The following is a 12,626-nucleotide window of genomic DNA, read 5'->3' as shown; positions in this document are numbered from 1 at the left end:
CCTGCCTCTGCTTCCAAAGCACTGGCATTAAAGGTCTGCACTACCACCCCCTGGCTAATCGATACTTCTCAATCAGTATTAAAACATAATAAAGAACACAGAAAGTGTGCTCTGTTTCTGAAAGATTTTGTAGAGTCCAGGCCTAGTGTGCATGAGGCCATGTTCCACCCGAAGAAGCCTGGCACATGCCTGTAATCTCACCATTGTCGGTAGAGCTCAGGAGAATCAAGAACTCAAGGCCATCTTGATTCACAATAAGTCAAAGCCCACGGGCTACATGAAGACCTATCTCTCAGAAAACTGAGGAATGGAGCTGGAGAAATGGCTCAGAGATTAAGACGCTTGCTGCTCTTGCAAAGGAAGAGAATGTGGTTCCTAGCATCTACATGGAAGACTTCACGATTGCCTTTATTTCCAACATCAGGGAATCTAATGCCACTGTAGTCATGTGATATATGGGGGGGTGCCACAGACCACCCAGGGGAGTGTGTCAGCAGAGAGACCAAGGCTTGGATTTCAGGTAGAGAAGGGATTCGGCATGACAGACAGACACAAATTCGAGGTGTGTGCTGCTGCAAAAAGCTTTACTTCTTGGCGTAGATTTAAGCAGTTAGAACAGGTACATCATAATTGGCAGTCATCCAGCTCTTATTCATTACCCCACCAATGTCCCTTGCAAAGAGGAAAGCTAAACATACAGTCTAGGAAACAGTTCTCAACTGCAAACAATAGTTTAGAAAACTGCAGTTATACTGCCAGATTTGTGGGCACCAGGTATGTTTTCATCATTTATCTTTGTCATAATAAAGTTTAAACTCTATATTTATGGCCCCTCAGATTAGTAAGGAAACTTTTGTAACCATAGTTAACTCTTGATAAGTTTGTTCAACTTGTTGGAACTTGTCTATGATCTTTCTAAAAGAATCGTTACTATTTTGAATCATGCTAATCAAAACTTATCCAAAAGGGGGAAAAGACTTTTCTGGAACAGCCATGTTGTTAGTAACTGTAATTAATTGCTCTCCTATTTACTGGGAGCTAATGGATACAGCAGTTGAATTCATCGCAGCCGTTGAGTTCATCAGGATCATGATGGTGTGAGACATTTCCGTCTCTGAACTTTCAGTTCCTGAGACATCTAAAGGTACGTGACCATCTTCCCACACTGCTATATTCTTAAAATCAGATATTGTTGACAGCTTAAAGTTGCTAAGATCACCAAGGCTAGAACACAGAAGGCACCTCCACCACAAGCATAGACCCTAGTCATCATCTTTTTGTAGGGAGACTGCCAGGGACCTCCAGGAGGCCGAGCCATTCTAGGCACAGGCCTCTGTTCTGGATAGAAACGAAGCACAAAAGCTTCACGTCACACAGACTCTACTGGAGTGGGTGTGGCGGGGGGGGTTCTAAAACTGACATAGTAACACAAACCTTATTTCCCAGCCCTTGAGAGGCAGAGGCCAGAGGAGCTCTGCGAGCTTTTTCCTTTCTTTCTTTCTCTGTCTTTCTTTCTTTCTTTCTTTCTTTCTTTCTTTCTTTCTTTCTTTCTCTCTCTCTCTTTTTTTTTTTCTTTTTCGGAGCTTGCTAGGCAAGCACTCTACCACTGAGCTAAATCCCCAACCCCTCTTTCTTTCTCTTAAGATTTAGTTAATTATATATAAGTATGCTGTAGCTGTCTTCAGACACAGCAAAAGAGGGCATCAGATCTCATTACAGATGGTTGTGAGCCACCATGTGGTTGCTGGGAATTGAACTCAGGACCTCTGGAAGAGCAGTCAGTGCTCTTAACCACTGAGCCACCTCTCCAGCCCCTCTGCAAGCTTTTGATCAGCCTGATCTACATACCAAGTTCCAGACCAGCTAAGGCTACATGAGATGAATGGGGGAGAGAGACCAGAGAAACCTCTTCAGAGCACTCCCTCCAGCAATAAGAGTTTGTGGGAACTGACGGGAGTCTCAGAACACAGAATTTACTTCAACATGGAGTCTGTCACAGAGAGCCTGGAGGAGCCAGGTATCATAAATTGAGAATGTGAAGTCACAGCCCAGACAGTCTCTCCGACAAAGAGCTGAAGGGAGGCTTGATCCTGACAGGCTGTGGGATCTGGCCTTTTAAAGAGTGACACCTCCCCCATCATAAAGTGTCAGGCATATGCTCTAATAGTTCTCTCTTTTGAAGTAATTTGTAGGCAGGCCTTGTAGTGCATGCCTGTGGTCCCAAAGTTCTCAGCCAGCTGAGGTAGGAGGATCAGGAGTTGGAGGCCAATTCTGACTTCTTTGTAAGTTTGAGGTCAGTCTGGGCTACATAAGGCTCTGTCTTAAAAAGAACGACCAATGGGGCTGGAGAAATCACTCAGAGGTTACAAGCACTTGCTGCTCTTGTAGAAGACTCAATTCTGTTCCCAGCATCCACATGGGGCAGCTCCCAACAGCCTGTAAATCCAGCTCTGGGAATCAGACGATCAGAATCTGTGGCCTCCGTGGGTACATGCAGTCAAGTGGTGCACACACAGACAAGCAGATAGACACATATACAGGTAAATGTAAAGAAAGGTGTGTGATCGCAGCACTCAGGAGGCAGCAAGCAGGGAATCTCTGAGTTTCGGGACAGCCTGGTCTACATCGTTCCAAGACAGGCTGGTCTATGCAGAGAGATCCTGTCTCAGATAACCCTAAAAATGGAAATTTAAAAATTTAAATACATGCACTATATATATTTTTAAAAGAGGGAGGGGGAGGGAAGGGAGGGAGGGGGAGGGGGAGGGGGAGGGAGGGACAGGGAAGGGAAGAGCAAAGGTAAACTGAGGCAGTCAGTCCTCTAGTCTTTTTATCAGTCTGGACTCACTGTTCCATTGCTTACCACCCACATCTTTTCTTCATCCAGGTTTCCTGTTTATTAACATTTTCTACAATCAGAGAGGACAAAGGGAAAAAGAAAGTTCGAGGGGAGGGGCTGGGGATTTAGCTCAGTGGTAGAGCGCTTGCCTAGGAAGCACAAGGCCCTGGGTTCGGTCCCCAGCTCCGAAAAAAAAGAACCAAAAAAAAAAAAAAAAAGTTCGAGGGGAGCAGAATCTGGCCCATGCCCTGTTTCTCTCCTTAAGGACATGTCCTTCCAAAAGAAAGGCATTCTGTTTCCAGCCCACACAGACCTAAACTTTTTCTCATCACGTGCAAGGCCAGAGCCAGTCCGCAGCCCAGTAATGCGATCACCAGGGCCAGCCTCCAGACCCACCCAAGCTGAGCCCGGTGACAACAAGGTTAGCCTGCAGAGCTACAGCGACACAGCAACCACAAAACCCAGAACCACTGCAGGCTGCACTTGTGGTTTGTTGACAGGGACGCTTGGGAACAACCCCTCTGCAGAGGTGAGCAGGGGACTCTTGGGAAGGGGCTATTCGGGAAGGCTAGGACATATCCAAGTCCCCCTTAGCCATCAGCCTGTCCTCTCCCGTCCTCCACAGGTGAAGTGTGCCTGGACTGTTCTCTACCTGGTCCTCAAAGAGCCAGCACCACCTGCCGGTGTCTGTACCTTCTATCCCCTCCATAATGTTGCTTTTCTCAAAACTGACATCGTTCTAACGAACTAGGTCCTCTGCTAAAGCCTGTGGGTGGGACAGTTCCCGAAAGGGAAGTGAAACTGAAAGGGAGGCAGGACTGGGAAGAACTGCCACTCTAGGTCTCCGGAAGGATGTGTGGGGTGTGGGCTAAGCAGCCAGATCAAAGCACCTCCAGGCTCCTCCAGGAGGACATACAGTGGCTTCAGGTTTCAGACTGTAGGTGTGTCCAGTAGTCCTAGAAGGTCACCCACCAAAGCTAGCAGTGGACAAGTGGTTTGCAGGGTGGCCCTAGAGGCCTTTGGTTCTTAAGCTGGACAAGACAGGATGCTGTGGCTTGTGAGTTGCTGTCAGTTTTGCTTGTAAAATTCCAAACAGGGGCTGGGGATTTAGCTCAGTGGTAGAGCGCTTGCCTAGGAAGCGCAAGGCCCTGGGTTCGGTCCCCAGCTCCGGAAAAAAAAAAAAAAAAAAAAAATTCCAAACAGATGTCTCTGGCTGAGGCAGAGAGATCAAGTCAGTTTGATAAAATAAATGCAAGAGAGGGCGCGCTTCTACTTTTACCAAGCAAGCCACCAGCAGGAAGGAAAGGGGTAGAAGCGTTCAGCCACAAGCGCTCCGCACATTCTGGAAGGAAAACAAAGCAAAACACACAAGACTTTCCTTATTTTGTGCTTCCTGCGTGTGGACTACCTGCCCAGCTTGTGTTTTGTGCTTTAATGCCACTGTAAACACAACAGGCCTGCACTGTGATTTTAAAAAATTGTATGAGGGATAGAACGCAGGGCCTTACGGGTGCCAGACCTGTGCTTTCCCATCGAGCTACACCCCTGTCTTGGTTGCATTTAACTTGATTTTGAGACGAGGAAGTTTGGCCAAGTTGTTCAGGATGACTGTGAACTTGCGATCTTCCCACTTCGGCATCCAGAGTGGCTGGGATTGCAGAAGCTGCCAGAGCTCTTTAAGGACTGCAGCACAGTGGGGAGGGGACACTGCCCAAGCGGAGTCTCACCTCCTGGGAACCTTTCATCTCATTCAGTATCACTATGAGCCACCTTTCCATCTGCCTTTTCCCAAACCAGGGCTGATGATGCTCTCCTCTCTCGAGCCTTCTGCAGAAAAGTGCTCATCTGGGCTGCTGCGCCTGAGGCTGGTGACTGGAGGGCTCTTCCCCTAGGATGCAAACAGCTAGGGGTGGGCGGAGCCTTGACAGTTGCTGACTCCCATCTCTCTGTCTGTGAAATAGAATTCCTAAAGAACATGGAGCTTGTAGGAAAATGTTAAGAAGCCTGGCTTCCGCCAGAGGCCTTGTAGGGTTTGGAATGAGTCATTTAAAAACATTATTTCTGTTAGCATGTACAGGTGTGGATATGCACGCCTGCCTGCGTGCGGGTCGCTGTCACACCAGAAGAGGGCACCAGATGCCAGGACAGATGGTTGTGAGCCACCGTGTGGCTGTTGAGAATTGAACTCAGAACCTCTGGAAGAGCAATCAGTCCTCTTAACCGCTGAGCCATCTCTCCAGCACCGTCCTATTATGCCTTTAAGGCAAGGTGTCCAGGCTAACTGGAAGCCAGGCAAGCCCTATTTGCCTTACTAGCAAGCCCATAAATACCCAGGGTTCAGTGTACGACAGCAAAAAGCTTATTGGCCATGCCTGCATTTTCAGGTGGCTTCTAGGGATTTGAACTCGCGTCCTCTTGCTTAAGCAACAGGTCCTCTTACCCGCTGAATGGTCTTCCCAGCCCAGAAGCAAGTCACCACTGCTGTCTGCGTCTGTCTCTTTTTTTTTTTTTTTTTTTTTCTTTTTTTTTTTTCCGGAGCTGGGGACCGAACCCAGGGCCTTGGACTCGCTAGGCAAGCGCTCTACCGCTGAGCTAAATCCCCAACCCTGCGTCTGTCTCTTGAGTTACAAAACAGAGGCAGGAGGAGCAGATGACCATGAGGTCTGGATCTAGTTTTAGATTTGGGTTTTTTTGTTTGTTTGTTTGATGTTGATTTTGTTTGTTTGTTTCTCTGAGAGGGTTTCATGTGGCCCGCACTGGCCTCAACCTCATTAGGGTAAGGCTAGTTTTGAATTCCTGACTCTTCCCACTCTTCCTGGCAAGTGTTGAGAGGCTAGCCCTAACCTACTACACACATCTTGTTTTTGTTTTATTAGGCAGGATGCCAGTCCTGCCTGACCTGGGAGATACTGTAGATCCCAAGCTTGAAACTCTTCCAGCTCTGCCCACTTCAGCCGGACTCCAGACAGACAGCTACACCAGCAAAGTCGGTTGAGACTGGTTTTTTGTTTTCTTATCCTAGAAGAGTTCCTGGGGCCAGGTGTGATGGTACACACCTGTGATCACAGCTTTCAGGCTGCGAGGAGGAGATCATAATCCTGAGTCACATTAGAGAGACCCTGCTGCAAAGACAAAGCAAGCCGGGCGTGGTACTGCTCACCGCTCACCGCTCACCGCTCACCGCTCACCGCTCACCGCTCACCGCTCACCGCTCACCGCTCACCGCTCACCGCTCACCTCTCACCTCTCACCTCTCACCTCTCACCTCTCACCTCTCACCTCTCACCTCTCACCTCTCACCTATGGCCCTGGCCCTGTACGGGGAGGCAGAGGAGTTAGTACAAAATCAGTAAGTCAGGGGCTGGAGAGACAGCTCGGTGGTTCAGGGTTCTTGCTGCACTTGCAGAGGACCTGAGCTTTGTAGCATTCACAATGGGCCGCTCACGTCTGCTTTTAATTCCAGCCCCAGAGGAATCCAACGCCCTCCTCACAGACACTGTGTTTACATATAAAAGCTACACGCCCATACCCATGCACAGGCATAAATAATTAAAAAATAAAGCTAAGCATGGTGGAGCATGCTTTTTTTTTTTTTCCAAATCTACTTTTATTTATTTACTCTCCATTAGTTTAAATCTGGGATGGGTACAGCATCACATGGATTCTGTGTCCAGAGCCCTTACAGCAAGGTTGCTTCGGAATGTGTGCCACTGTTTCCATGGGCCTGAGTTATTTTCCCCAGATTACTCTGGTTTTGTTTGGTTTGCCTTCAGGAGTCACTGTATTGTTTTTTGCTTTGTACACATAAGCACAGCTCTTGCCTAAGTAGAACTCAGTACTCAGTTTCATCTCGGGCATCAACGCCTTCAATGGAACATGCTTTTTTAATCCCAGCACTTGAGAGGCAGAGGCAGGCAGATCTCTAAGGTTGAGGCCAGCCTGGTCTGCAGAGTGAGTTCCAGGACGGCCGGGGCTGCACAGAGAAGTCCTGTCTCAAAACTGACCAACCAAACAAACTTAAAAAAAAATTAAAATAATATAAGATGTTTACAAAGAAGTAAAACTTCAGAGTGTCTCGGTAAAGGCACTTGTGATCAAGCCTAAGAGCCTGAGTTTCATCCCCAGAATCACTCGATAGAAAGAGAAGACTGACTCCTAGAGGTTGCCTTCTGAACCCCACGTGTGTGTTATGGCCTGCATGTGAGCACACCCACAAATAAGCTAATTAAAATATAATAAAACATTTTAATATAAATGATAGCCATCGGGCTGGAGAGATGGCTCAGCAGTTAAGAGCCGAGCCCTGACTGCTCTTCCAGAGGTCCTGAGTTCAATTCCCAGCAACCATATGGTGGCTCACAACCATCTGTAATGAGATCTGATGTCTTCTTCTGCTGTGTCTGAAGACAGCTACAGTGTACTCATATCCATAAAATAAATAAATCTTTAAAAAAAAGGATAGCCATCATATAAGGACAATACATATACATAAGCCACGGCGAGGAGAAACTACCAAACTAGACCACTCTGTGGGCAGAATGGAAGATTTATTGGGGCTCAAAGTGGGGCAGAGAGAGGAACAATATGGTGCTAAGGCAAGCAGATTATGTGTGTGTGTGTGTGTGTGTGTGTGTGTGTGTGTGTGTGTGTATGGTATGTATGTGTGTATGTATGTATTAATGTGTGTGTGTTTGTGTATGTATGTGTGTGTATGGTATGTATGTGTGTGTGTGTATGGTATGTATGTATGTGTGTATGTAAGTATGTATGTGTGTGTATGTATGTCAGCAGGCTGGGGGTCTGAGTTGATATAGGCTGTCAAGATCGACATCCCTTACCTAAGTTAGTTGACCTTTGGGGGAAGGTTAAGGGAGGTTCCTGAATGGTTATGAGTAGTTTCTAACAATCAGGAACCCCTTAAGAATTCTGCCTTTTGGGGGTTGGGGATTTAGCTCAGTGGTAGAGCGCTTGCCTAAGAACCACAAGGCCCTGGGTTCGGTCCCCAGCTCCGAAAAAAAGAACCAAAAAAAAAAAAAAAAGAATTCTGCCTTTTGGGGCTGGAGAAATGGCTCAGTGATTAAGAGCACTGACTGCTCTTCCAGAGGTCCTGAGTTCAATTCCCAGCAACCACATGGTGGCTCACATGCCTTCTTCTGGTGTATCTGACCTCTACAGTGTACTCATATTCATAAAATAAAAGAAGAAAAGAAAAAGAATTCTGCTTCTCTAGTAAATGGGACCCGCCCCCTTAGGCTTATTTACCCAATGACAATCCTTCTGTTTATCCAGCCAGGGTCCTTCTGTTTAGGTCAATGTCATCAGCACTGTCATCTGGGGAGGTGACAGGATATAAAAGATATTCATCTTCCACACAGAACACCCAGGAACCTTGAATCTGAAAGACAATCTGGAAAAATTGGTCCATAGATAACTTCAATACAATACTGGCTCCACTCTGCCCACCTTTTGTTTTGTTTTTGAGATACTTTCTCTGTGAGCCCTGGTTGTTCTGGAACTCATTCTATAGACCAGACCGGCCTTGCACTCAGAACTCTGCCTGCCTCTGCCCCCTGAGTACTGAAATTAAAGGTGTGTGCCACCACTGCCCAGCTAGTATTTAGATTCTTGAGGTAAAATTTATCTAAATTGGGTCTGTTTGGTTTTTGTTTGTTGAAATAAGTCAGCACAGCTCCTACCATCTGCTTCCCACAGACCAATGCTGAAAAGCATTAAATTTGGAAAAATAGTGCAAGCCAAGTTCTCTTTAAGGGAGAATCAGTTCATCATTATACCAGAGAGCTTGTTTTTTAGTGCATATTATTGTCTTGTTTTCTCTTCCCGAACACGTCCCTGATCGTAAATGCAACTCACTCTTCTGAACACTGTATCATCCAGAAGAGTTACCTAATTCTATTTTGTAAGAGAGGAACAAGGAATGGCTCTCTTTTCTTTAAATTCGAAGGGTCTTGTATGTTCCAGTGTGGCCTCAAACCTGATATCAGCTGATGCTAACCTTGAAGGTCTTTCATTTATTTATTTATCTTAATGTGTGTGGGCATGCATGAGAGTGTGGGTGTGCAGGAGAACAGCCTCCAGTGTAGAGCTCATCTTCTGCCTTATCCAACACAGGGTTTCTCTTGTCACTTACAACTGGATATATACTCTAGGCTAGCTAGAGTATACGTGAGCTTCTGGGGACTTCACTCCCTGCCTCTGGGGTTACAGATGTGCACAGATATGCACTGTTGTATCTAGCTTTTACCTGGGTCCTCCTGCCTCTGTTTCCTGAGTGCTGGAATTACAGGCATTTGCCACTGCACCTAATTTATGCAATACAAGGAATGGAAACCAGGGCTTCTGGCACCAGTCCCTAGAACTGCATCTCCAGCCCTGATTTGCAACACTGTTTGGACAAAATGATGATGTCATGTTGTTTGCTAGGGTACCACACCTTAGTGCACGGTTCATGGCCAGCGTGCTGACTTCCCTCTGACCATCCAGTCTGTGACACTCATTCCTGCCTTCAAGCCATCCTGTACTTTCTCAGAGGATGTGAGCACCAGATTCAAGTTCTGCCATTAAATTTCTGTCAAATTTGAGTCGAACTTGGATTTTCCTGGGGCCTCCTATTTAACCCCTAGTCCATGTGATTTCCATGAAAAGAATTTGGATGATATTCACCGGCCTACAGAAGACAGAGTTCATAATAGTCAATCAAGACACTCTGGAGGGCAGAGCAGACTTGGATGCTGTAAAGATGGAGAACAGACAATGCAAGAGACCACTGTGCCAGTGGACATCTTCAGGAGGCACTTTATTTCTCTCTCTCCCCTTTTTAAAGTTGTATTCATTTATTTCATGCGTATGAATGCTCTATCTGCGTGTACAACTGCAGGCCAGAAGAGAGAATCAGAACTCACTATAGATGGCTGTGAGCCGTCCTGTGGTTGCTGGGAATTGAACTCAGGACCTCTGGAAGAGCAGTCAGTGCTCTTAACCACTGAGCCATCTCTCCAGCCCTTTATTCTATTTCTTTCTTTCTTTTTTTTTTTTTTTGGAGCTGGGGACCGAACCCAGGGCCTTGCGCTTCCTAGGTAAGCGCTCTACCACTGAGCTAAATCCCCAGCCCCTATTCTATTTCTTAAAGTCCTCAGACAGTGCCTCTTTCCTGACCAGGTGATTAACAGACCCACTTGGATTAACTCTTTTTTTTTTTTTTTGGTTCTTTTTTTCGGAGCTAGGGACCGAACCCAGGGTCTTGCGCTTCCTAGGCAAGCGCTCTACCACTGAGCTAAATCCACAACCCCTCTTTCTTTTTTTTTTTTTTTTTTTTATGTATGTGAGTACACTGTCACTGTCTTCAGACACACCAGAAGAGGGCATCGGATCCCATTACAGAGAGCCGTTAGCTACCATATGGTTGCTGGGAATTGAACTCAGGACCTCTGGAAGAGTAGTCAGTGCTCTTAACCGTTAAACCATGTCTCCAGCCCTTGGATTAACTCTTAAGGGAGGGAACAAGGATGTTTGTTCCTTCACAGGAAGCTGCTGGCTAGATGATAATGTTAGGATCTCTTTTATTAATGCATTTATTTAGTGTGTGTACAAGGGTGAGTGCATGCGTGCGTGTGGTCAAAGGAATAGGAATTGGTTCTCTCTGTTCAGCTTGCTTTGAGGCAAGTTCTCTCTTCTCTTTCTGTTATTCAACTTCCTGCAGAGTCTCCTATCTCTGCCCCTCATCTTACCTCCAAGTGCTGAGATTAAAGACTGGAGCCTTCACGTGGCTTACATCAAAATCGGGTTGGATCCTGCCTAGCAAATGCTGACCCACTGAGCCGGCTCCCAGCCTCTTGTCAGGACCTTTTAGGCAAATGCTGACCCACTGAGCCGGCTCCCAGCCTCATGTCAGGACCTTTTAGGCATTGCCAACGCCTCACCTGCATGCAGAGCAAAGGTCAGGATCCTGCTGTTTGAGCTTGTGCTTTCACAAGCTGTGGACTGCGGACTGCGAGGATGGAATTCCCTGCAGACCTCTGTGATGCTGCTCTCTTACCAGCTACCACACACAAGAGCAGCCTCAAGTATCTTCCAGCTTTCGGATTAGGGAGGCCTCAAAGGTAGAGAAAGGGGAGGGGCGGGGCTGGAGAGATGACTCAGCAGTTCAGACCTCTAGCTGCTCTTCCTGAGGACAGGAGCTCAGTTTCCAATAACCCCCATCAGGTGGTTCACAACCTCCTAGCATTTAACGTTTCAGAGGATCCGATGTTCTCTTCTGGCCGCTAAGGGTGCACACGGACACGGACACACACACACTGAATTTTGAGACAGTGTTTCCCTACAGAGCCCTGGTTGGCTTGGAGCTCAGAGATACTCTCACCGCACATGCTGCTGCTTCCGGAGTGCTGTCATTAAAGGCGCGCATTGCCACCCTGAGCCCAACTGAAAAAAAAATTTTGTTTTTGTTTTTCGAGACAGGGTTTCTCTGTATAGCCCTGGTTATCCTAGACCCTGGTTATCTGTAGACCAGGCTGGCCTCGAACTCACTGATCAACAGTACCTCAGAGAGTCAGTCGGCTCCTAACTGTAACTTAAATGCTATGATAACCTCTCCCCGGCTCCCTCTCTTGGACTGTCCGTCACCACACACTTAGAACCTCTAGTCCTTTCAATGGATGTTTTCAACTTTGTTAGATTCTGACAGGAGAAACCCTGGTGCTGGTTTCTGTGTGGGCTTTAGTTCTCCAAACATAATGGTCTCCAGTTCCATCCATCTTTAGGACTTTTCCTGCCATTGTATGGACGAGTACTGTTCCCTTAGATATCTCAGTTTTGATTTGTCCATTCGCTGTTGGTGAGCAATGAAGTTGCCCCTCCCTCCCTCCCTCCCTTCCTCCCTCCCTCCCTCCCTCCCTCCCTCCCTTCCTTGTGAGTATGAAGATTAAATTCAGAGCTCCTAAGCAGGGGAAATTTTTTTTTTTTTTTTTTTTTTTTGAGCTGGGGACCGAACCCAGGGCCTTGCGCTTGTTAGGCAAGCGCTCTACCACTGAGCCAAATCCCCAACCAATAATTTTATTTTAACTCACAAATAAAACATCATACAGCTGGCTCAAGGAAGCCAAATACTTGGACAGCCCAACTTTACAAATCTTGGTGAACCCCACAGTGGACATGGCCTTGCATGGCCACTTAAGCAATGGAGCGAGCGGTTAAGGACCAGAGGGTAACTTCAGGGTTTACACGTGCACCACCAATCAGGTTCTTAGCTCATCAGAAAGTAAGCACTTTTCCATTTCTTCAGTTTGAATTTCTTGGTCAGGTTAACCCTGCATTCGAACGTCTACACTGTCTCAGCACCTAGCACTCGCGCCCCAGAGCATGAACTCATGCATGAGTGCAGGTGTGTGCAGGTGTGCACCCCTCGGAGATCACAAGGCATTGGATCCCTTGGAGCTGGGTTTACAGGTGTTTGTGGGATGCCTGGCTCATTACATGGGTTCCAGGGTCAAAAACGCTAGACTTCATGATTGTGTCATGATTGTGCCACAAGTACTCTAACCGCTGAGCCATCTCTCCAGCCCCTGCACACTTTCATTATACAGTCCGTGTCCTAGGTATTATGAATAGAGTAGCAATGGGTAGGGACATGTGAGCATCTCTATGACAGAGTTTGGTAGTTTGAATGAGAATGGTCCCCCTGGGCTCATATATTTGTAAACTTGGTCCCCAGTGGAACTGTTTGGGAAGGATTAGGAGTGACCTTGTTGGAGGAGGCATATCACTGGGGGTG

The 12,626-nt window shown here is 46.9% G+C and overlaps 1 protein-coding gene and 1 long non-coding RNA gene across 6 annotated transcripts in view; one reads left to right on the top strand and one right to left on the bottom strand.

Annotated features, from left to right (window-relative positions):
• Nucleotides 1-566: 566 nt before the first annotated feature.
• LOC134480692 (uncharacterized) lies at nt 567-2,953 on the bottom strand. Its single transcript, XR_010055367.1, has 2 exons — nt 2,864-2,953; nt 567-2,675 (listed from the first exon to the last, which is right to left on the bottom strand). It is a non-coding gene; the product is annotated as an uncharacterized LOC134480692 (long non-coding RNA).
• Nucleotides 2,954-2,970: 17 nt separating this feature from the next.
• Faxdc2 (fatty acid hydroxylase domain containing 2) overlaps nt 2,971-12,626 on the top strand; it is a 24,834-nt gene continuing 15,178 nt past the window's right edge. The window contains exons 1-2 of one of the 5 annotated variants that reach the window (XM_039087209.2): nt 3,231-3,368; nt 5,862-5,988. Coding sequence is in view for 3 of the 5 variants with exons in the window: in XM_039087211.2 (XP_038943139.1) it covers nt 3,108-3,368 (261 nt within the window). In the remaining 2 variants the exon portion in view is untranslated. Of the gene's footprint in view, nt 3,369-5,861; nt 5,989-12,626 lie in introns of all 5 variants that reach the window. The other 4 variants (XM_039087211.2, XM_039087208.2, XM_017597634.3 and 1 more) reach the window with 4 other exon arrangements.

The sequence above is a fragment of the Rattus norvegicus genome, chromosome 10, assembly GCF_036323735.1.
Source record: "Rattus norvegicus strain BN/NHsdMcwi chromosome 10, GRCr8, whole genome shotgun sequence".
NCBI classification, from domain to species: domain Eukaryota; kingdom Metazoa; phylum Chordata; class Mammalia; order Rodentia; family Muridae; genus Rattus; species Rattus norvegicus.
The sequence above is the reverse complement of the archived record's forward strand: the minus strand, read 5'-3'. Positions and strand labels throughout refer to the sequence as shown.